A 21863-nucleotide genomic window follows, 5' to 3' on the forward strand; every position below is an offset into this window, starting at 1 on the left:
ATCATAAAAACAAAACTTTAGATACATAAGGAGTTGAGTTCCTCTTCCTACCTCACTATCTGGAGCCTAAGAACCATCAAATCTGAACCATTCAAGAGAGAGAGATTCGAACCCTTGATTTGTGTGAAGTAGATCAATAGTATGAGTTAATGAGACTGTCGAAATTAATTTGAACAGTTTAAATTTATTGATCCTCGAGCTATGAACAATAAGTTTCGGAAATGATCTAAACTCAAAATGTCCCTTCAGCATATGTAGATAAATGGATGACAAACCCTCCGAACGGACACAAGAATTTCTCCTCGTGTCACTTTTAGATTCGCCCAAAGTTTAATGAAACCAAAACTTAACGAGGAAGCAAAGGCCTTGTTGTACAGCTAGTTTATATAGAAGCGGGGGCTTGGGTTTTGGCATGGCAGGTTATTATTTGTGCACCAAATCAAAACCCTTGAACCGCTGAAGATAAAAAAATGGGGAGTCGGAGCGAGGACCGGTTCGAAATAGCCTTCTTCGACGTGGAGACGACGGTGCCGACGCGACCCCGGCAGGGCTTCGCTATCTTGGAATTCGGGTCGATTCTCGTTTGCCCTAGGAAGCTGGTGGAGCTCGACAGCTACTCCACCCTGGTCCGACCCGCCGACCTCTCCGCCATCAACTCCTTGTCCGTGCGCTGCAACGGCATTACCCGCGACGCCGTTGTCGCCGCCCCTTCTTTTCAAGACATCGCCGATAAGGTCTACGACATTCTCCACGGTTAGTTCCTTGCCTTTAGTTTTTGTTTTCTCAGTTTAACTCTATGCGTTTGGGTGTTTGGGTGCCGAGAAAATTGAGGGAAGAGAAGAAGCTAAATTTTGGACTTTTATTTTAATTTTGTACGAATGATTTGAATTTTAACTTGAAGGTTTGATATTTATGGTTGATTGTGTGTTTGGTTGCCGAGAAATGGAAGGAAATTAGATGCAATGCAGGTAAATTAGCTCAATTTGATTTTTGTGGGTTGCTTTGGATTTCATTTCTGTGGCTGTTGGCGATGATGGATAATTTGAGATTCATATTTCATTAATGGTATGAAGAATTTTGGTTGATTTGCAGTTTTGATGAGTGGAATTTGATTTTATGGTTGTTTTTTGTATAGGACGTATATGGGCTGGTCACAACATTCTGAGGTTTGATTGTGCTCGGATTCGGGAGGCTTTCACACAAATTGGTCGGCCTGCTCCAGAACCGAAAGGTACAATTGATTCCTTGGCATTATTGACACAGCGGTTCGGAAGGAGAGCTGGTAACATGAAGGTATTTATTTTCTCTCCATCTGTCAGTAAATGTTACCGGTTAGATTTTGATCCGAATAAGTTCGTTAAATTATTCAAATCCATATTTAAAGGACAAAAAGAAATATGGAATTGTGATTTTGGTGAATGTTAATTGTTTATACATACATGACATGTATTATTTTGCGCAGATGGCCACTCTTGCAACCTATTTCGGGCTTGGACAGCAGAAACACAGGTATTTCTGGAAACGTACTTCAAGTTTAAACTAATTACTCTTGCCTTCAATTTGGTTTCCTTGAACTAATCTTTTATGTAATGGTTTGTCAGGAGTTTGGATGATGTTCGAATGAATCTTGAAGTTCTGAAATACTGTGCAACCGTTTTATTCTTGGTAATGATTCGATTTTGAAAGGAATGGTGAACCCATTCATTCTTGAATAATAAAGCATTTATATTGAATTTCATGTTGGTTTTCTAATGGTGGTGAGGAGCTCACACGTGAAGGGGCGGGGTGTTACCATGTTAGATTATAAATAAGTTGTATTTTATTTTCAATTTTGAAATGTGTAGTTTCTTTATTTATAAGGGTCATAATGCACAGTATGAGGCTCGAGATTAGACATAAGACTAATATTCTTAAAACAGTACTTGGCTCACATCCTTTGAGTTAGACCTTTTGAAGCTCAAGTTGAGCTGCTTAACTCAACAAAATATATCAAAAGTAAGAACTTAACTATAGTCTGATCTACTCACAGGAGTCGAGTCTCCCAGACATATTCACGGAGAACAGTTGGGTTTCTCCAAATGCTATCACAAGAAGTCGTAGTGATGGGAAATCTTCTGCTGAGGGGGCTCGCATAAACATGAATACTCAGCGTGAGAATGGTCAGATGTTATCTTCTACAAATCAAAGAACAGGGGAGAATCATCCAATAATATCTCTTAGGGATAACAATACCGAAGAAGTCTCTAATCTGGTTGAATTGAGCACAGCTCGACCAGATCCCTTTGACATGGGCCCACTTGGCGATGTAGTGATGAAAGAGTTTAATCAGCCAGACATCACATTGAGAGAAATACCTGTGGAGGAGTCTATTGAGAGTTCTCCACCTGCTGCATTGGGGAGCTCCAATGGCACTGTGGAGTTTTTACAGCCTGATGAAGTTTCCATTCCTTCTATCTGTGCTTCCCTTGTTCCGTTGTATCGCGGTAGTCAGAGGATAAAGTTGTTGCACAAAGATGTAACTTTGCAGATTTGCTGTAGGCATATGAAATTGCGGTTTGGAATCAATGGAAAGTATTTTGATCATGCTGGCCGGCCACGATTGAATATTGTTGGTTACGCATCACCAAGTTTGTGCAAAGTTCTTGATGCATGTGATGGCATTGCACAAAAGTTGTCTATGGATTCTGGTAGCAGCTCCGAATGGAGGCCTGCTGTTTTCCGAAACGAGGGTTTCTATAACTGTCCTACAGTGAGATTACAGTAAGTTTCTCTCTCTCTCTCTCACACACACACACACATAAGAAAACACAATTTTACTGCAGTTTATTGGCTACTCAAAAGGAGGACTCATCTGATTATGTACTGTTTCTTTGTATAATTTGTTTCTGCAGTATACCGACAGCAGTATGTGGGGATATTGCAATATACGCAACAGAGATATATCAGAAAGAGCCTTCGGGCACCGAGCAGAGGCTCGTCTTCACCAAGTTTGATTCTTCGGAACTTAGCACCCTTTTCAAACCGGGGACTTTTATGGATGCGTTCTTCTCCTTGGATCCGTACGACTATCAGCAGAGAGCAGGCATTAGGTTGGTGGCAAAGAAATTGATTCTTCATTCCAATTGACAATTGAATTTGGATCTCTGATTTATTTGATGTGGGGAAGTTGATCTGTAAATCTGGCCAAGTAGATTGACATATTCAGAAGATTAGTTTTTCAATTTCATTAATAAAAGTGGAAATTAGGGGATGCTGATGGTTGTGACATGTAATTCAAGCATGTGTTAATGTTAATTCTTTGTTATTAAAAATTTATGCTACCATATATGTTCTTTGACTATGCAATCTGATCAATTTATCTTATTAGTATGAAGTTATTATTACGGAAAATATGATTTTCGCACTCAGCTTTTCTCCGTGTGCAATCCTTCATTTTGTCCTAGCATTCAAGGATTTGGCTATAATACTTACATGTATTTAATACAATTACGATGGTCAGATGGTGATTATATTAATATATATATATTCGCTTGAGTTATGCTAGCCGTTAAATCATAATTATATCGAATACATGCAAGTATCGTAATCAGTCTTATCATTCAAATTCAATAATTTAAGCATAATCAAACAACCAAAACATCGGAAATAAGTGCAGAAAGAGAAAACGGAGCGTGAAAATGAGAACTCTCTTATCATTGTAAACAAAGTGAAATGATGGGGCCCACTTTGAGATTTGAGGTTGCGAGCAAGGAAAAGGTGAACTTTTATACTAGTAAAAGCCAAAAATGACCTTTTAATCAAACCTTCAAAATTCATAATCCTTGTTCTTTAGAATGATCACCAGATTATGAGACGGCTCCTCCTGCATGCAGGCCCTGCCCTGTTTTAATCAAACCTTCAAAATTCATAATCCTTATTCATATTCATATGCTTAATTTGATGAGGTAGGTGGCAAACCAACCCATCGGATTGTTAAAGCGTACCCGTTAAGATCCGTTTAATTTGGTATCACCATAATATAGAAGGAAGATTGATATTGGTGATGATGGTGTAAGTTGAAATCAAACAAAATGAGTCTTAGGGACGGAGGCCGCTGGTAATAATGTAGATCCGAAGCAGCCAAAGGACAATTTCGAGCATGCTGTGGCCTCTGTGAAGGAGGAGGAGGAGTTAGATGAAGCAACTCTTCTTGCTACGAAAAGAAGGATTCTCTCTCTAGCTGAACTCAAGCAGGGACCAATTTCTTTTGGACGTTCAAAAAAGGGTGAACAATGTCGCTGAACACTTCAAATCAACTCCCAAGTGACTGCCCGCAGTGGAGACAATGTCGCTGAACATTCGAGGATGGAAGAGAAACATCAAGCACTTGGTTACCAAGTGGTTGATGATCCGCAAGTACAAGGAAGTGGAGAGGAAGGAGATGACTTGCCGAGCAGTACCAGTGTCGACCTAGATTCTCTTTCGCTGGAGAGATCTCGTTCCCCACCGGGATCAATGAAACTTCAACGTCAAAAGAATTTCGAGGAAGACCAATCCTCACAACTGCGTTTGCATCCAAGAAGAGAAATTCAACATGATGTTTCCAGCTTACCTGGCCAAGCTGCATAGTAAGCGCCTGAATGTTTACATATAAGCATCATCAGTTCATCGTCTTAAAAGTTGCTCATGATTTTTTATCATATGGACTAGTTGAAATCGGCTACAAATTTAGCAGATCTTTAGATTTATGAGTTGTGAGCAGTGTTTTAAAAAATTTGGCTCCGGACATGCCTAGGCAGTCTTGGAAGCGGGGCTTTAACGTTTTTGCCTCTGTTTTGTGGGAGTCGGTGAAATACTCGTTTAGGCTTCGAGGGGCATGCCTGAGGCGTCCTCATTTCATTTTTAAGTTGCAGAAATCTAGAATTTTTGAGTTGTAGAGTCTGCCCAACGAAAAAGATGAAGATAGCTAGGGGTTTTTTTTTTCTTTCTACCTTTTCATTTTTCTAAACTTTATTACCCACTTTGCTGGTATTTATTACTCCACCATCTTCCTTCCTCTTCACTTTTTGTTTTTCTATACTTTTTATTACCCCACTTTCCTAGCATTTATTACCCCACTGTCTTCCATTTTGTTCACTTTTTATAAGAGTTTTTGCAAAGCTTTCACTTAGGCAGGGTTATTCATGAAACGTCTCACTCATACCTTCGTCTTTTAAAACATTGGTTGTGAGCAAATTCGTCAATGTCCATCACATATTCGCCTGCTTTCAATGGTATAAATTTTGGTTAGACAATGAGACCGATAACATGTGCTATCAGAATGTTGATAAGTAGAGAGTTTGTTGACCGATAACCATAGATACTTCGACAACGCCCTTAACAAACCTTTCCTTACATGTTAGAAGCAAGGACTTATCGCTCAAATGGTAAAGCACATATCTCCTACATTTAGCGTAAATGTCCGATTAATCTTATCTTTCTTGGAGTAAAATGGCAATATCTTTTGGTGCTCTTAGTGGACGAGTGACTGAACTCCCGATAAATAGGAAGGAAACTGAGCAATTCTAGCAAGATCAACTTCTGATCATGTACGGTAACATATCGCGTTAGCTTTGTCGATCGACAGGGAAAGTAGGAAAGCTAGCTACAAATGTGACTGGTTAGGCAATCGCAGCAGCTCAGCTTCATCCATGTCATGGTACTGTAAGATGGTCCCAGTCCCCCCTAACTCTCAGCGTGCGAAAGATTTACGTACGTTGGTTCTGGAATATATCATGTCCTTTGTAATTTCAACTTTTTAGATGGAAATCCATGTGCTTAATGTGCTTGAAACTTGATGTGGTAAAGGATGTGACAGACACCTGCTTGTGCTATCAGTTTGGTAAAATAGCATGTGGAGATAAAATCTTGGAGAAGAAGAGTATAGGCTAGTTAGCAGCTACATCCCCTCCCATAAAGTTGTATGATTCTTTTTCTACTGGTTTCCAGCAATACACATGCAGACATTCTGCTTATGTTTTCTATGATTCCAGCGATGGTCTACATTAAACTAACCTAACTACGGAGAGGGGATTTAAATTATTGTGCACTCAGTTGATGTACAAAGTCAAATCAACCTTAAACCAGCTTAGATCTAACCGTAAAATCATACAAACACAAGAACACACAAGATCTATCGTGATTCACCTCAAGTTGGGACTACGTCACTACGTCCACATTGGTGTAGATCTGATTTCACTAAATAAGAGTTACATTGTACATGGAGACTTGTTACCTTTAAGAGAGTAGAGAAGCTAGGATTTCCTGGAGAGGCTAGAGGTTTTGAATGAGAGCTCTCCTAAGACAAGGGTGACGGATCCCCCTTGTAGGATTAGGGTTTCCCTCCCCTTTACATAGTTCATGGACTAAAGAATGAGGTCTAAATAAGGTACAACATACTCTCTACAAGTATATTTTTCTTTTTAAATATAAAAAATTTAAAATACACGGGAAGAATATTCGAGGGCTAATAATAAGAGAACTTTAACGAAAAGCTCCTGGTACTGTTCACTTTAATGAAAAAACACATTTTTACACTAAAAAGTCAATCCTGGTACTATTCACTTTACCCTTTATTTTGTCCTTATCATTAAAACTTAAAGTTTTCAAGCCATTTTCATTAATTTTCCTTAATAATAATTCCACTTCTAAATTTTTGTTTGCAACAAATAGGTAGTGCAAGCTCTACCCCTTCATCATTGCATCCCAAAATTCGGGTCGCGCTAAACCAATATAAGACTACAGTTCATATTGACTTAGTTCATGCATTAAACTAGTTATATAATTATTGGTATAGTTTAGTTTCGTTCGGTTATTTTCATTCAGAACATATTACATATTATATTATTTATGTTAGTTCATGCGGAAAACTGAACAGTAGTTGAGAAAAATTTTTACTATCAGAAGTTGAGAAATTTTAACATTCTATTCTAGGATTACATATTTTTTAATGTAAAAATTGAACTATTTAGTTCGTTTTTAGTTTTGTTCTACTGGCGTGAACAATTTAGACAATTTTAGGTCCACCTTAATCAATTGTAATACGATCCAACAACTTATCTTATAATGTGGTCTAATTATCTATAATGTAGTCTGATTATCCACTTTCTAAACTTAAACTACATAATCATATTGGAGCTTAATCCCCACCATAACTCAAGCAGTTATCAATTCATTGCCAATTTGATGCATGGACAATAAAAGCAAACATATGCCAAATTTCATGTGTTTCATTCACTTTCCCAAAATGGAATAAAAACAGTTTAAGAAATAACTAAAAATAAACAGTTTAAAATATGGTTTTTTTCTCTTGGAAAAGCTAAAAAATAAGAAAAACAACAACAAAGTTTTATCTTGAGGTCGGTTATATGGATTCTAGAATGCTACTGAGTTAGATTTTATGCCAAGTTTTCCGGCAATTTCAAATGCTCTATATCTTTTTTTAGCGACGTCTTTCTCTGCCCCTTTTGCCTTAGACTTCTGTATTATAATCACATCTTCTAATCAGACCAACTGTAAATCTTCAGTTCACATGTCAACACTAAAAAAACAAAAAAAAAACAATAAAAACAAAAAAAGTGAGTCCTCACTGTCTTTACCAAATACGCCCACCTTTTTGCACTTTTCTTTTCTGTCGGTCCAATCCTCCACGTCTCTCCTCATCTTTATCCTACGTCCACTACACCCCCACGCGCACGTTAGCTGGCGTGACGCGTATCCTCCACTATATTGATATAGAAGGTGATAGGTGGACTGAGAGTTTATTTAAAAGTCCACTTTTTTCTGCCAACTGTTCTTTTTCGGTTTTTTCTCTCTTTTTCGGAGGCCGAGTCGGACCGATTTCGGCTGGTGCTAACGTGCGCCGCGGTGGCCGGTGATCCGAACTCGGAACTCCTTTTACTATTTAAGTATCTAATTCTATCAGCTTCTTCCGCGTTCGTCTCAAATTCCGAACCTTCCGATCATCTCACAGTCTCAGCTCGCTTGGAGTCCGTGGTTGTACGGACGGGGGTTTGGGGGTTTTGACTGAGAAATGGAGTCAGCGCTCGGAGTTGGGGATTGGGGACCGGAAAAACCCTGATTTGGGAATCTGATTGCGGCCTTGGAGATGGAGCGGTGAGTATTTTGATTGGAGTTGTGGAGGTTTTGTAGAATCGGAGTGTTTTTGGGGGCTTTTGCGTTTGATATGGAGCCGAAGGTGCTGAATTTGAACAGGGACTATGAAACTGGTAGCAGTGGCGGCGGGGGTGGAGGTTGTGGCGGCGGTGGTGGTGGTGCTGATGGGTTCATCGACAGGAGCAGAGTGAGGATTTTACTGTGCGATAACAACGGGTCCAGTTCGGAAGAGGTTTTCACGCTTCTTGTGAAATGCTCTTACCAGGGTATGAACATATTTTATTTATTTTATTTTTGTAAAAGTTCATTACTTTGATCGTATCTTCTGTTTTCGAAGTTTGGAAATTGTTAAAGCTTATCACTTGTTTGGCTTCTAAGAAAATGGAGGGAAAATTCTGTGAAAGATAGAAAATGAATTGATCCGAAATTTAACTTTTTGATGACCTGAGAAAGGAAGAAACAAAGTTAAGAGTTGCTTTGTGGTGTCTCTTGTTTTCAATCTACAAAGATAAGGTGCACTGAGTTGTGCCAATTGTGAATTGATTGTCGTTGTGGATGTTTGATCGTTTCTAACTTTCTCGAGTTTCCAAATGAATCCTTAGAGTTTAGGTGAAAGATGGTGTGAATTTATTCGAATAAGTAAATATTTTGTGAAGAGTAATGCTAAACATGCCACCTGAACAGTGCGACAAGGTTTAGGAAGGCCAAGATGAGAAGCCAACGCTTGAAGATGTCGTATGTGTTCAATTCTGACTCTTGATTTCTTGGCTTTACAGTTATTTCTGTGAAGTCTCCTCGACAGGTGATTGATGCATTGAATGCAGAGGGACCTGATATCGATCTCATACTTGCCGAAGTTGACCTTCCAATGCGCAAAGGCATGAAATTGTTGAAGTACATCACACGGGACAGAGAGTTAAGGCGCATTCCTGTAATCAGTAAGCATGTCTTTTCTTAATACTATTTTCACTTAATGTTAAATATTTCCTATCAGGGAAAATTATAGTCTTAACTTCACTGCTGAACCTTTTTTTGGCCAGTGATGTCGGCAGAAGATGAGGTCTCTACTGTTGTTAAGTGCTTGAAGCTTGGAGCAGCAGACTATCTTGTAAAGCCTTTACGAACTAATGAGCTTCTGAACTTGTGGACGCACATGTGGAGAAGAAGGCGCATGGTTTGTTTGCATGACTTTGATGCTTTTGTTTCTGAGCTGTTCTTGTAATTACCCGCACACCCCTCTTCCATACCAGTCAATCTTCTCCTGCCCCTTGCTTTATCAAAATCTTTGCTGATAGAAATAAACACAGTAGGGATGCCTAGCAAGCTAGCAAGTCAGTAAGTGATCGTCATGTAGGAGTTGATGTTTCTTTTGGGCTGTTAGTATCTTTATATATCCTCTTAGGTGCATCTACTATCTTGGATAGTTCAGAAGAAAGCATGCAACCAAATTACTTGCCTTCTCACTTCTGAAGCTAAAGTTCGTAACCTTTATTTCAAGGGGCCACGTCTATTCATCAGTAATACCTCTTTTTTCAAGTTCCTCATTACTAACTGATGCATGTGCACTAGGATACTACCATATCCTCTCAAATTAGTAACTAATCATTTTTTATTTACTGTATTTGGCAGCTTGGGCTGGCAGAGAAGAACCTTATAAATTATGTTGATCTGGTGATATCAGACCCTAGCGGATCCAATACAAACAGTACTACTTTATTCTCGGATGACACAGATGATAAATCTGGCAATCCCGAGACAGGAACCTCAGCTCCTGAGGAAGATAAGGTGACTGTATACTAATTATTTTCTTTTTAAAGTTTTTTTTGGTTGTCATGTAAGATATTTATTAAATATAGAGTTAAGCTTGATTGTTAAGTGTATGCAACTTAAAAAATCTGTTCACTCGTCACTGTGAGACTATTAGCTCCAATGACGCCGGATCTGTGTCAAGTCTTTACCGTTGTATTGGTCTGGGAGGGGTCTCATATGTAACACATGCAAAATGTCAAATGTCTACTTTATACGTTGTTTTGAGTTTCATTTGGGAGCTACGGAAACGGTTTTACATGGAATTAGAAGAGTGCATAATTCTAAATGAAGTAGTTGTCGGAGAATAGAACTGTAGATTAAGCATACTAGCGAAGCATACATATATGAAGTTATCTGAGGTGTGTGATCCCACTGTTTTAGGGCCGTGTTATCTGGGAAAGCACATTGGAGATGTTATTTTAACCAATCACAATATTTAGAATGTACTTTAATATAAATTTAATTCATTACAAATCTCTTTAGTTGTTATTCTATTTTCCTCTACATCATATACTCTGGAACAACTGACTCATGCTTAACGAGATTTGAGATGAAACCGATATTAGAATCTGAAAACTCATTTAGGACTCAAGATGAATCTTTTCTTCTTCTTTATCATCTTCTTGTTAATTAATTAATTGTATTTTTCAGTCTGCTGCTGTTGCTGCTGCTATGGAGCTTCCGGTCAAGAGAATATCAGAATTTCAGCCTGATGATCCAGGAATAAGTGACCGCCAAACTGGTGAGCCACTTGTGACATTGAGAAATTTTGTTATATCATATGTTTTGAACATTTGTTCACTAGAAACACCATCATGTATGGCTAAGACTTTATTGTGTCTTAGCTGCATCATTAATTCGACTTCACTAATCTGAGTAAAGCAAAAACTATCTTTAAGAAGAATAGTTTTTCGGCATGACATTTTTCATCTTTTCCGCTTAAGTAACCTTTTCCATTTTCTCTGATTATATTATTCAGGAAAGTTTTTATCTGCCCCAAGAAAGAGTGAACTAAAGATTGGCATTGGCGAGTCATCTGCCTTCTTTACCTATGTCAAATCAAGCAAACTTAAAATCAACTCCCAGGTGGTTGCCCATGTTGAAGACATTGCCACTGAACATTTGAGGATAGAAGAGAAACATCAAGAATTTGTTTGCCACCAAGTGGTTGATGATGATCCCCAAGTACATGGAAATGGAGAGGCATGGGAAAGCAACTTACAGGGAGATGACTTGCCAAGTAGTAATAGTATCCCAGATTCTCTTTCGTTGGAGAGGTCTAGTACCCCGTCTGGATCAATGGAACTTCAACATCAGAGAAGTTTTGAGGAAGACAGATCCTCTCAAGTGCCTGCACATCCAAGAAATGAACTTCAACATGATTTTTCTGGCTTACCTGCCCAAGCCGCCTATCAATATTATATGCCGGGGGCTGTCAATCAAGTTATGATGTCATCGTCACCCCAAGTTTATCAAAAGAATCTGCAAGACATGCAAAATCATGCTATGATGCCACAATACAATCATCTTCCGCACTGCCCTCCACACATAAATGGGATGGCTTCGTTCCCCTATTATAGTATATGCATGCATCCTGGTCAACAAATGCTGAATGCTCAGCCATGGCCCTCATTTGGAAGTTCAGCTTCCACTGAAGTGAATCCAAATAAGGTTGACAGAAGGGAGGCAGCATTGATTAAATTTAGGCAAAAAAGAAAGGAGCGGTGTTTTGATAAAAAGATCAGGTATGTAAATCGAAAGAAACTTGCCGAAAGGAGGCCTCGTGTCCGGGGACAGTTTGTGAGGAAGTTAAATGGTGTAAATGTGGATCTTAACGGCGAGCCTGCATCTGTTGAAGATGATGAGGAGGATGAAAGGGACGACGAGGAGCTTGCATCAAGGGATTCCTCACCGGAAGATGGTGCTCCTTAAAGTTCCTGCATAATGTTACCTATGTGGATGAGTGGGGATTGGTGGCTCACAGTTTAATTGATGTATACTGGGTGCATCGTCGTATGGGTTGAAGGCCATTGATTCAGGGTTCAAGCTACTGATTCTATTTCGGTAAAATCAAAGATCCGATCATCGTAAGATATCTCTGTGTCCATCTTCCTGAGGTACAGCATAGCCCAAAAGACACCCGATGTAGAACTACTGAGGTCGGGAAGCTTTCGTCCATGATTCATCTCCATGTCCAAAATCCAAACGGAAATGGGTTCAACTTCCGAATTCTTCTGTAACGTTTGAGATTTTGAATTGTGTGTCAATGGAGAAGTTTTAAACAATGACTTAATCGAGAACGGTGTTTTCTCTTATTACCATGGAGTTTTATGCTTGAGATTTCACACTCTCGTTCTGTTTCCATAATTTCTGTGAATTTTGGAAGATTTTTTGTGCCTATTTGATGTAAAAAGTACAGTTTGTAGAACAAAAGAAAGACACATCTGTGACTTGCCGAAATGAGGCCCTCTGTCTTCACCCGATACACGATATACCCTGTTTTTTCCGGCCATCCCCAGCCATGCTGTTCGTCTCAAACAAATCCACGGCTGCTTTCATTCATTCCAACACCAAATTTTGTAAAGATAGAACGAAATAACACACACAGAGGATAATGTTAGATGAGGCAGGAGCCGTAGTACTGGTTTGGTACTGATGTGCTTTTATAAAAAGTTGGTATCAAAAAAAGCTGAGCTCAAAAAGGTGTTTGGTAAACATTTAAAAACAGTTTATTTTCACAATTTTGGATGAAAAAAAAAACTGAAAACATGAATGAGCAAAAATGAGCTTATTCTCATAGCATAGCTAAAACAGTATTTTTTTCAAAGCACAGCAATACCAAACCAGCCCGTAGGCTAGCCAGCGCTTTAATCTTAAGATATAGGATAAACAAGATTGCAACGGCAAAGACTCCGATGATGGAGCCGACGATCCATTTGTTCCCGCTCGGTACTCCTCGTCATGGCAGTCAACACCTTGCTCTTGCTGAAACTTTCATCCACCCCGTGGAGCTGCTAATACAAATAAACGAAATTAGGGTTACCACCTCGACGATCTCATATTCTCATCACCCTAATTCAACGGAGAGTAGCTAATGTAACTGTGGATATATCCCCCTCTTCCTGTATCTCTCGTCACGTAAGCAACAAGTGCATGCAGAAGTGACTCGCGTTGCTGATGCAAATCTTGGAGGATTGAGACCCCGAGCTCCTCGGTTTCCAGCATTGCTCTTCTCCTCTCCTTGATTCTGTCCGTCGACTGATTCAACCTCAGTCGTCATCAACAATCTTCCTCGTTGATCGTTCGATGTCTGTCACATAACCAAAACTTCCTATGAACAACAAATCTTGACAAGCTGACATGCATATAGAGGTAAGGTGTGGAGATAATGCATTACCGTCAAGGAATCTGCAATTCCGGGCTCCAACAACACATACCGGGCTGCAAAGTTCGCAACAGGTGATGTGATTCTCTTCACCTGGGTCTTCAAATTGTTCAAATCAGTTATGCATTCTCTTAGCTTGGCAAGAAAAGCTGCCTTCACACTTGGCTGCAAACCCCTTTTGCTCACGCTCCATTTTCCTAAGCTAGATATTTTTTCGACACGGTATAATCATTAATCTAATATCATAGATAGAAAGAAAAACTTGGGTAAAGGTGCCCGATCATGTCATTTGTAGAGCATTTTTTACAAAAACGTGGGGTCCATGTCCACCTAGTGTGAGAGAGTCATAATTAGACAACCTTACTGAAATTTCTCTTTATAAACAACAAACATCTAATCAATGAAAATTAATCTAAGCTGGATATTTTTTCGACACGGTATAATCATTAATCTAACATCATAAACAGAAAGAAAAAATCAGTTATTCCGACCATGCCCTTCGTAAAACACTTCTTACAAAAACGTGGAACTCCAGTCCACCCAATGTGAGAGTTGTCCTAATTAGACAACCCTCTCTTTGAAATCAACAAACATCTAAACAATGGAAATTAAGCGGAGTTGATGCCATACCATAGTATCTGCATCCTCTAATCCAGCTTTTTACCTCTGCAATTATCTGCTTTTTGGCTCTGCAAAGCAAGAATTCACATTGCCAGTACCCACCACCATTTATGCACCTTCTAAAGTCTCTCCAATTTGCCTAACCTATAACCAATACCTCATGCTTCAATTCACAATTCAACGTTTTTTATTGCACTTGACATTAACAGTTGACCGCTCAGAGACTCGAGAAATCGACATAAAGAAAGAAGTACAAAAACAAATGCAACTTTTGTTTAGGAATTTACTGCTTTAACCAACTATTCTAATCTTTTTAGAAATGCATATCTTAGTAAAATAAAAGTTTAAAATCACTTCTTTAACCAACTGATATACTTTGCATTTGAAAATGTACGACTCGTTCAAAAGTTCTTCTAAAATAGTTGAAGACGCTTTTGGTAAAATTGTTTTTTGGACCAATTATTTGTAAAAATGCAAGTAAATCCTAAAAGAAACTAATGTAGTGCTTCTTACAAAAAAACATCAATAAAACAAGTTTGTAATTATTATGTTTCTAAAAACATTTTTTGTCATTTTAAAAACATTTCCAAACTACTCGATAATTATCATGCATTCTACACACACACACCTATAAATACTCCAATAACCCCTTCAAACAAAAGAAATGGAGAATTTAAAAAAAAAAAAATATTAAAAAAAAAAAAAGAAGACAATTGCTTTTCATTATTCAGAGATTTTAATTTTGAATACCTCCTCCATCCCCCGGCGGTGGCAGCCGTGCACTTGCTTGAGAGATTGGCTGAGAGCTCGCAGTATTGGCGCTCGTACCCCTCAAACACCTCACTCATCCTTCTCGATCTCAATTCCACCACCGACCCAATACTCCTGAATCCGATTAGTGCCTAAATTAATCAATTTTTTTGTTAATCAAACTTTGAATTCTGCATTAGAGGTTCAATCAGTGGATCAATCTCGGATAAACTGATGGATTTTTAGGCTTGCAGCTGCAGGTCTGGGAGTTTGCTAGTGTTCCATCATGCCCTTGGTTGTTGCGTTGAATTACACACAAAGGGGCGGGTATTGAACTTGTCGTTACATACATGGGTTAAGTAATATTTCTGTTTGGTGTCAGCTAGCAGGTCATGTAGGGTTCGAGCTTTTTATAGCGCACTCCAAGTGTTCGACGAATTTCCTCAGAGAAAATGCGTTCTGTATTGCTATCGAAATGGCAGAGGTTTTTGCTGCAAAATGCAGTCAGTACTCAGAAATCTCAATGCTTTTCGTTTTTTTACTACTCTACCATGTTGCCTGCGTCTTCGCCACCCGAGCTGCAAGAGCTGTGTACCATTATTTCAAGTGCAATTGGCGGTCTGGATGACTTGGAATCGAGTCTAAATGAGTTTTCGGCTTCCTTAACATCGTCGCTTGTGACCCAAGTAATCGATTCTTGCAAAAGCGAAGCACCCACTAGAAGGTTGCTCAGGTTCTTCTCCTGGTGCCATAAGAATTTGGGTTATGGTTTGGAAGACAAGGACTATAACTATGGCATTCGGGTTTTCGCAGAGAAGAAGGACCACACGGCAATGAACATTGTACTCTCTGATCTTGTGAAGGCGGGCCGGGTGATGGAAGCTCAAACTTTTGGTCTTGTTACTGAGGCATTGGTCAAGTTGGGGAAGGAAGATGAGGCATTGGGTATGTTTAAGAACTTGGACAAGTACAAGTGCCCTCAAGATGGTGTTACAGTCATTGCCATTGTCAATGCGCTTTGCGCTCAAGGGCACGCTAAAAGAGCAGAAGGGGTTGTTTTGCACCACAGGGATAAGATTGCCGGTATAGAGCCTTGTATTTACAAAAGTCTTTTGTATGGATGGTCTGTGCAGGAGAATGTGAAGGAAGCAAGAAGGATCATCAAAGAAATGAAGTCGATTGGGATTATGCCAGACTTGTTTTGCTACAACACATTCCTTCGGGCCCTTTGCGAGAGAAACCTCAAGCTCAATCCATCTGGACTAGTTCCTGAAGCTTTAAATGTGATGATTGAGATGAGGTCTTATAGAATTTCTCCCAATTCCATTAGTTACAATATATTGCTTTCTTGTTTGGGAAGAACAAGAAGAGTCAAGGAATCTTGTAACATTCTTGAGACTATGAAAAAGACAGGCTGCTCTCCGGATTGCGTTAGCTATTACCTTGTGGTAAGAGTGTTGTATTTGTCCGGAAGATTTGGTAAAGGAAATAAGATGGTGGACGAGATGCTTGAACAGGGCCTGCAACCGAATCGTAAGTTCTACTATGACTTGATTGGTGTACTCGTTGGCAAGGATAGACCACATTATGCTCTGGAGCTACTTCAAAGAATGAAGGCAAGCGCATTGGGAGGTTATGGGCCGGTTTATGATGTGCTGATTCCCAAGTTTTGTAGGGGAGGGGACTTTGAAAAGGGTAGAGAGCTCTGGCATGAAGCCGTGGCTATGGGCATCACTCTTCGCTGCTCGAGCAATTTGTTGGACCCCTCGATCACTGAGGTTTTCAAGCCAACTAGGAATGAGGAAAAACTCCGCCTTGCAGAATGCGCCAATGCAAAGGCTGAAGAGAAAGTTAGAAGAAGGACGGGAAAGACAAAGCAGACGAAGAAGAAGAAAAAGATTCTAAGGAGGATGCTGAAGAAGAAAATGAAGAAGAAAAAGAAATCCGCCCCAACTTAATTGGTAATTTGACCTGGGAAGTAGAGATTCGAAATTGAAGAGAGGTATCACCAGATTGATCGTTGATCGATTAAAGTTGATGAGGTAGTTTCAGTGGCCAAAACTTACGGTGAAAGCCAAGACAAAATTAGGAGACTTGACAAGGATGTGAACCAAATGTAAAAAATTTGGTCCAAAATGTTACATTTGAATTGAGTAAAGATGATTATTATTATTTTTTTTTTTAACAAAAAGTAAAGATGATTTGGTTGAATTAATTATTAACCTTTTATCAAAAGACCCCCTTATTTAGTTGGTTGCCTACTTTTGTTTACCTGCTTTTACAAACACAATTTTTCAATCCAAATTCCACTTCTTTCCACCTAACTGAGAGAGCACTACTGCAAGATTGCACAAAGTCGTATGTGGTGTTGGCTTATCAATGTTACTCGTGTAGTAAAAATTTCATGACCATACCCTTCATTTTCGACCAAATGTGCACATCGCTTAAAGCGGCAACAAAATGTTCTCTTATGTACTTAATTTACTATACGGCAATTATTTATTGTACAAGTTTTAAACAAGTGACAAACAGTATCAAACGATACTATTATTATGATTAAAACTTAGATGCATAAAAGAATTTCAAAGTGAACCTAGGTACCATTGGATTTAATTCAAATAAAAATTTCAACTAAATTGAGACTAAGTTCGTACCACAAGAGCATGATTAACATCATTTTCTTCTTTTTAATTTTAAAATGATCAGCTGGTGGTTTCGTCGCGGTAGTTTATATTTTTTAGAACTAAGAAGACTCAATGAGGCATTTCAGCCTCCCATTAACCATCATCAGATAATTCATCAACACCAAAAATCGAATTTAAGACATACATCTGAAATGCTGACCTGAAATTCGTTCCACGATCGCCAATGATTTAAGATCATTTTCAAGAGAAGGACAATTTGTGCAACTGCCTGAAAGCCTGCAACGATCAGTTAGTAGAAACATGGCACATGGTCCATGAGGATGAAGACACTGAGCACTGACATGCCTGTTGAGATGGGATATTGTGGGCCCCCCGATCCCGAATCTTGCTCCAGCCTCACATGTCTCCGGAGTCTCCGACGCATGCAACTCAGTAACCCGAAGCTGGTTGTTTCTACGCGCTTTGAGCTGGCGTGGCAGCGAGTGGACATTCTCCATGCAAAGTACGAGAGGGAAGCCGGCTTCCACTTTCTGATCGCCGACACGCCTTTTCGTGCTGATGTAAACAGGAGTCTGGAGATCACGTGGCAATGTCAATGCCAGCAGTGGCGCGTGGAGGCGCGGTGCATAACAGGCGGGGGACAGCTGAGACAGGCTCCACCTGGACCGTTCACACAAAGATGCGCGTTTTATTATTATATAATAAGACAATTCATAATTAAGTATAAAGTTGAGGATAAAGGATCCTCTTTTCATGGGAATCCTAAGAATCCCGTAATCATGATCATTCATCGTACATCATTTGGTCAGAAATTATTTAAAATTTTAAATTTTAAATTAAATATAAATAGTATCTAACGAAAACTAATCGTATGATCTACGATAAACGGTTACGAACTCGAGATCTCTGGATCCCGAAAAAAAGAATCCGACGAAGATCATTTTTCAAAGTTGAGTGTGTGCACTACTGAAAAAATTATTTTAAATTTTCGACGAAAAATGTTAAGAAAATTTTCTCAAAAATAGACTTTGACTCTTGGTTTTTGACACATTGTTTAGTATTATTGACACGTAAGTTAGTGTTATACTATGAGGTGCTAGATAGTCAATAAAGCGTTTCACTTTTGAAAGAATCTTTTTAACATTTCTTATTTCCAAATCCAGCTAAGACAATATAATATAAAGAAAGTTACGAAGACTCTAAAAAATACAACTTTCTTTATTTTCACTGCAAGCATAACATTTTAAAATATTGACATTAAAATTAGAGAATTTTAACGAAAAGCACCCGGTACTGTTCATTTTAACGAAAAACCACATTTTTATACTAAAAAGTCAATCATAGTATTATTCACTTTACTCTTTATTTCATCCTTATCATTAAATCTCAAAGTTTTCAAACATTTTCATTAGTTTCGTTTAAAATTAACGTTAAACTTGCTGTTGATAGAAAGTCCCGCATCCCCCTAGCATTTGTCATAAAATATAAGGGCATAAAGCCCTACGACAGTCGGTGTTGGGCACGTCTTTCACACTTCCCCCATTTTTCCAAGAGTAATCCCCAAACAATCAGGCGCCAACCCTCCGCCATGCCCTCCTCACTCTCTCCGGCTAGGGTTTTACACCTCCTCACAGCCCTATAAACTCCCCATACGAATTTACAAATACAACCCCAGAAAACACCAAAGACACTCGACGCACAGAGCAACTGGATATGGGGCAAGACAGTCCTTTCGCAGCTCAGAAGCGAACCAGCTCGGGCGGGCTTCCGACAACCACCACTGGAACCTCGGCCAACGGCCGTGCGGGCCGCGGTTACGGAGCCCTGCCACGTGGACGACAGATCCAGAAGACATTCAACAACATCAAAATCACCATCCTCTGCGGCTTCGTCACCATCCTCGTCCTCCGCGGCACGATCGGCGTCGGCAGCCTCGGCAGCTCCGAGACCGACGCCGTCAACCAGAATCTGATTGAAGAGACGAACCGGATCCTCGCCGAGATCCGGTCCGATTCCGACCCCAACGACCCGGACGAGCTCACCGAGACCAACCCCAACATCACATACACGCTCGGACCCAAGATCGCGAATTGGGACGCGGAGCGGAAGGATTGGCTCCGGTCGAACCCAGATTTTCCGAGCTTGGTCAACGGTAAGCCCCGTGTTCTTCTCGTTACTGGGTCTCCTCCTAAGCCTTGTGATAACCCAATTGGGGATCATTACTTGCTGAAAGTAATCAAGAACAAAATTGATTACTGTAGACTTCATGGGATTGAAATTGTGTATAATTTAGCTCATTTGGATAAGGAACTCGCCGGGTATTGGGCGAAATTGCCGTTGATTCGGAGGCTGATGCTTTCGCATCCGGAGGTTGAGTGGATTTGGTGGATGGATAGTGATGCATTGTTCACTGACATGGTGTTTGAGATTCCGCTGTCGAAGTATGATAGTCATAATCTAGTGATTCACGGGTACCCCGATTTGTTGTTTGATCAGAAGTCGTGGATTGCGCTGAACACCGGGAGTTTTCTGTTTAGGAATTGCCAGTGGTCTTTGGATTTGCTCGATGCTTGGGCTCCGATGGGTCCTAAGGGTCCGATAAGGGAGGAGGCCGGGAAGATTTTGACGGCTAATTTGAAGGGGAGGCCGGCATTTGAGGCGGATGATCAGTCTGCATTGATATACTTGTTGCTTTCGCAGAAGGATCAGTGGATGGAGAAGGTGTACGTTGAGAATTCGTATTATTTGCACGGTTACTGGGCTGGATTGGTGGATCGGTACGAGGAGATGATCGAGAAGTATCATCCCGGTTTGGGTGATGAAAGGTGGCCGTTTGTGACCCATTTCGTGGGTTGCAAACCCTGTGGAAGCTACGGAGATTACCCGGTGGAGCGGTGCTTGAGCAGCATGGAGAGGGCATTTAATTTTGCGGATAACCAGGTGCTTAAGCTCTACGGGTTTAGGCACAGGGGTTTGTTGAGCCCTAAGATCAAGAGGATCAGGAACGAGACAGCAGCCCCTCTAGAGTTTGTTGATCAGTATGATATTAGGCGGCATCCAGTGCAAGGGGGCAGTGGATCACACAGCTAATGAGTAAAACATCCTCATCGCCGTCGAATGTTTGATTATTTGGTAGGTAACGATGTAATACATGAGTTACAGAAGAAGATTTTAAACTCGATTACAGTTCGCGTTTTCTTAGTATTTTGTTTGCTCAGTTGTCTTTCCTCTTGTTTCCAACTTTCAAGAGCAATAGATCAGAATTCTTTTACAATCTTGACATCATTTTGTACTGTGTTCTAGTAATCGTTGAAGTATCGACTGCATTATACTTTCCCATGTTCTTGTCATCCCGAGTTATTTTTTAATACTATTTGTCCGAGATTTATAGGATACCTCGGAGCATAGTAGAATTTTCGCTATTTGTTCTCCTTGTAAGTCCATCCATCACCATAAGCATATTTTAGGTCTAGGGTTTGTCAACTTAGGTTTTAGTAGTCGTCAGTACTTGGAAGTTAATTTGGAAGGAACACTAGTTGGATTCCAGAGAGGGAACTTAGACCTAGTTTGGGAGTGAGGTGATTAAAAAAAAAGCACCCATGAAAAAAAGCTATGAAGGTTTTAGGTGTTTGGTAAACTGAAAAAAATGGCTTATTTTGGAAGCTGCTGTGAGAATAAGCTGAAATCAAAGGAAAAAGCTAAAGCTGCTATTTGCAGCTTTGGAAAACTGGCTTTTTTTCAAAGCACACGGAGCTACAGTGCTTCTTTAATGAAAAGACCCACTATTAGACTGTTTTTTTTTCCAAAAGCACTTTTACAAAAAAGTTTACCAAACACTCTGCTGATTTATTTCACAGCCGCTTATTCTCACAGCAGCTTTTTTTCAAAGCACAGCAATACCAAACCAGCCCTTACTCTAAAATTTTATGTTAAGAGAGAAGCCTTGTTGTGATATGTATGTTGTGCCATGCCACTTCAAGTTTTAAGGCTCATTTTGAAGTGTTTTCAAAATTACTGAAAACGCTTTTAGGGAAAATATTTTTAGGTTCCAAAAGTACTTGAAGTGCTTCATACAAGAAGCACCAATTATGGTTTCTTGCAAGAATTACCTTTAGTACTTTTAAAGGATTCACCTGCAATCAGGGAGCATTTTGAAAGAGAGATTTTTTTATGTACGGGGAACAAGTCATAATATAAGTAAAAGAGTAATATAAATTTTAATGTTATTCGACTTATATGACAGATGGTGCACTGGTACGTGCTCAAAATACAATTAAAATCTCTCATACAAAAAGATGTCAAACGTAGTAAAATAGGAAAGATCTCTTTCTCCAAAATCCAAAGATCAAGTTATTCGAGTCTTTGAAATTTAATTCAATAGTTAAAAATAGAGAAGTTAGTAAAAAAAATTAAAAATTATAATAATTTTTTACCATTGGATCAAATTTCAAAGATCCGTATTATTTAATCTTTGGACTTTGAAGAGAGAGATCCGAAGAGGATTTCTTTCCATTAAAAAA

At 39.5% G+C, this 21863-nt stretch overlaps 4 protein-coding genes and 1 pseudogene across 4 annotated transcripts; 4 read left to right on the top strand and 1 right to left on the bottom strand.

The window, feature by feature from the left end:
• The first annotated feature begins 398 nt into the window (after positions 1–398).
• Positions 399–3390, top strand: LOC126626948 (protein NEN1-like). Its single transcript, XM_050296351.1, has 6 exons — positions 399–753; positions 1136–1293; positions 1463–1509; positions 1602–1665; positions 2030–2760; positions 2892–3390. Exons 1-6 carry the CDS (start codon positions 471–473, stop codon positions 3124–3126), a joined length of 1518 nt encoding a protein of 505 aa, XP_050152308.1. The 5' UTR covers positions 399–470; the 3' UTR covers positions 3127–3390.
• Positions 3391–7788: 4398 nt separating this feature from the next.
• Positions 7789–12257, top strand: LOC126626453 (two-component response regulator-like APRR1). Its single transcript, XM_050295779.1, has 6 exons — positions 7789–8399; positions 8910–9071; positions 9174–9307; positions 9763–9918; positions 10594–10684; positions 10922–12257. The coding sequence occupies exons 1-6, from the start codon at positions 8204–8206 to the stop codon at positions 11872–11874; spliced, it is 1692 nt and encodes a 563-aa protein (XP_050151736.1). The 5' UTR covers positions 7789–8203; the 3' UTR covers positions 11875–12257.
• A 180-nt stretch (positions 12258–12437) lies between these two features.
• On the bottom strand, positions 12438–14510 carry LOC126626455 (vesicle transport v-SNARE 13-like; annotated as a pseudogene).
• Positions 14511–14678: 168 nt separating this feature from the next.
• LOC126626454 (pentatricopeptide repeat-containing protein At5g61370, mitochondrial) lies at positions 14679–16947 on the top strand. Its single transcript, XM_050295780.1, has one exon. It carries the CDS (start codon positions 15151–15153, stop codon positions 16654–16656), a length of 1506 nt encoding a protein of 501 aa, XP_050151737.1. The 5' UTR covers positions 14679–15150; the 3' UTR covers positions 16657–16947.
• A 1886-nt stretch (positions 16948–18833) lies between these two features.
• On the top strand, positions 18834–20617 carry LOC126626672 (probable xyloglucan 6-xylosyltransferase 5). The gene has a single exon (XM_050296045.1). It carries the CDS (start codon positions 19057–19059, stop codon positions 20431–20433), a length of 1377 nt encoding a protein of 458 aa, XP_050152002.1. The 5' UTR covers positions 18834–19056; the 3' UTR covers positions 20434–20617.
• The last annotated feature ends 1246 nt before the right edge of the window (positions 20618–21863 follow it).

Source organism: Malus sylvestris, chromosome 6, assembly GCF_916048215.2.
Source record: "Malus sylvestris chromosome 6, drMalSylv7.2, whole genome shotgun sequence".
Lineage (NCBI taxonomy): Eukaryota > Viridiplantae > Streptophyta > Magnoliopsida > Rosales > Rosaceae > Malus > Malus sylvestris.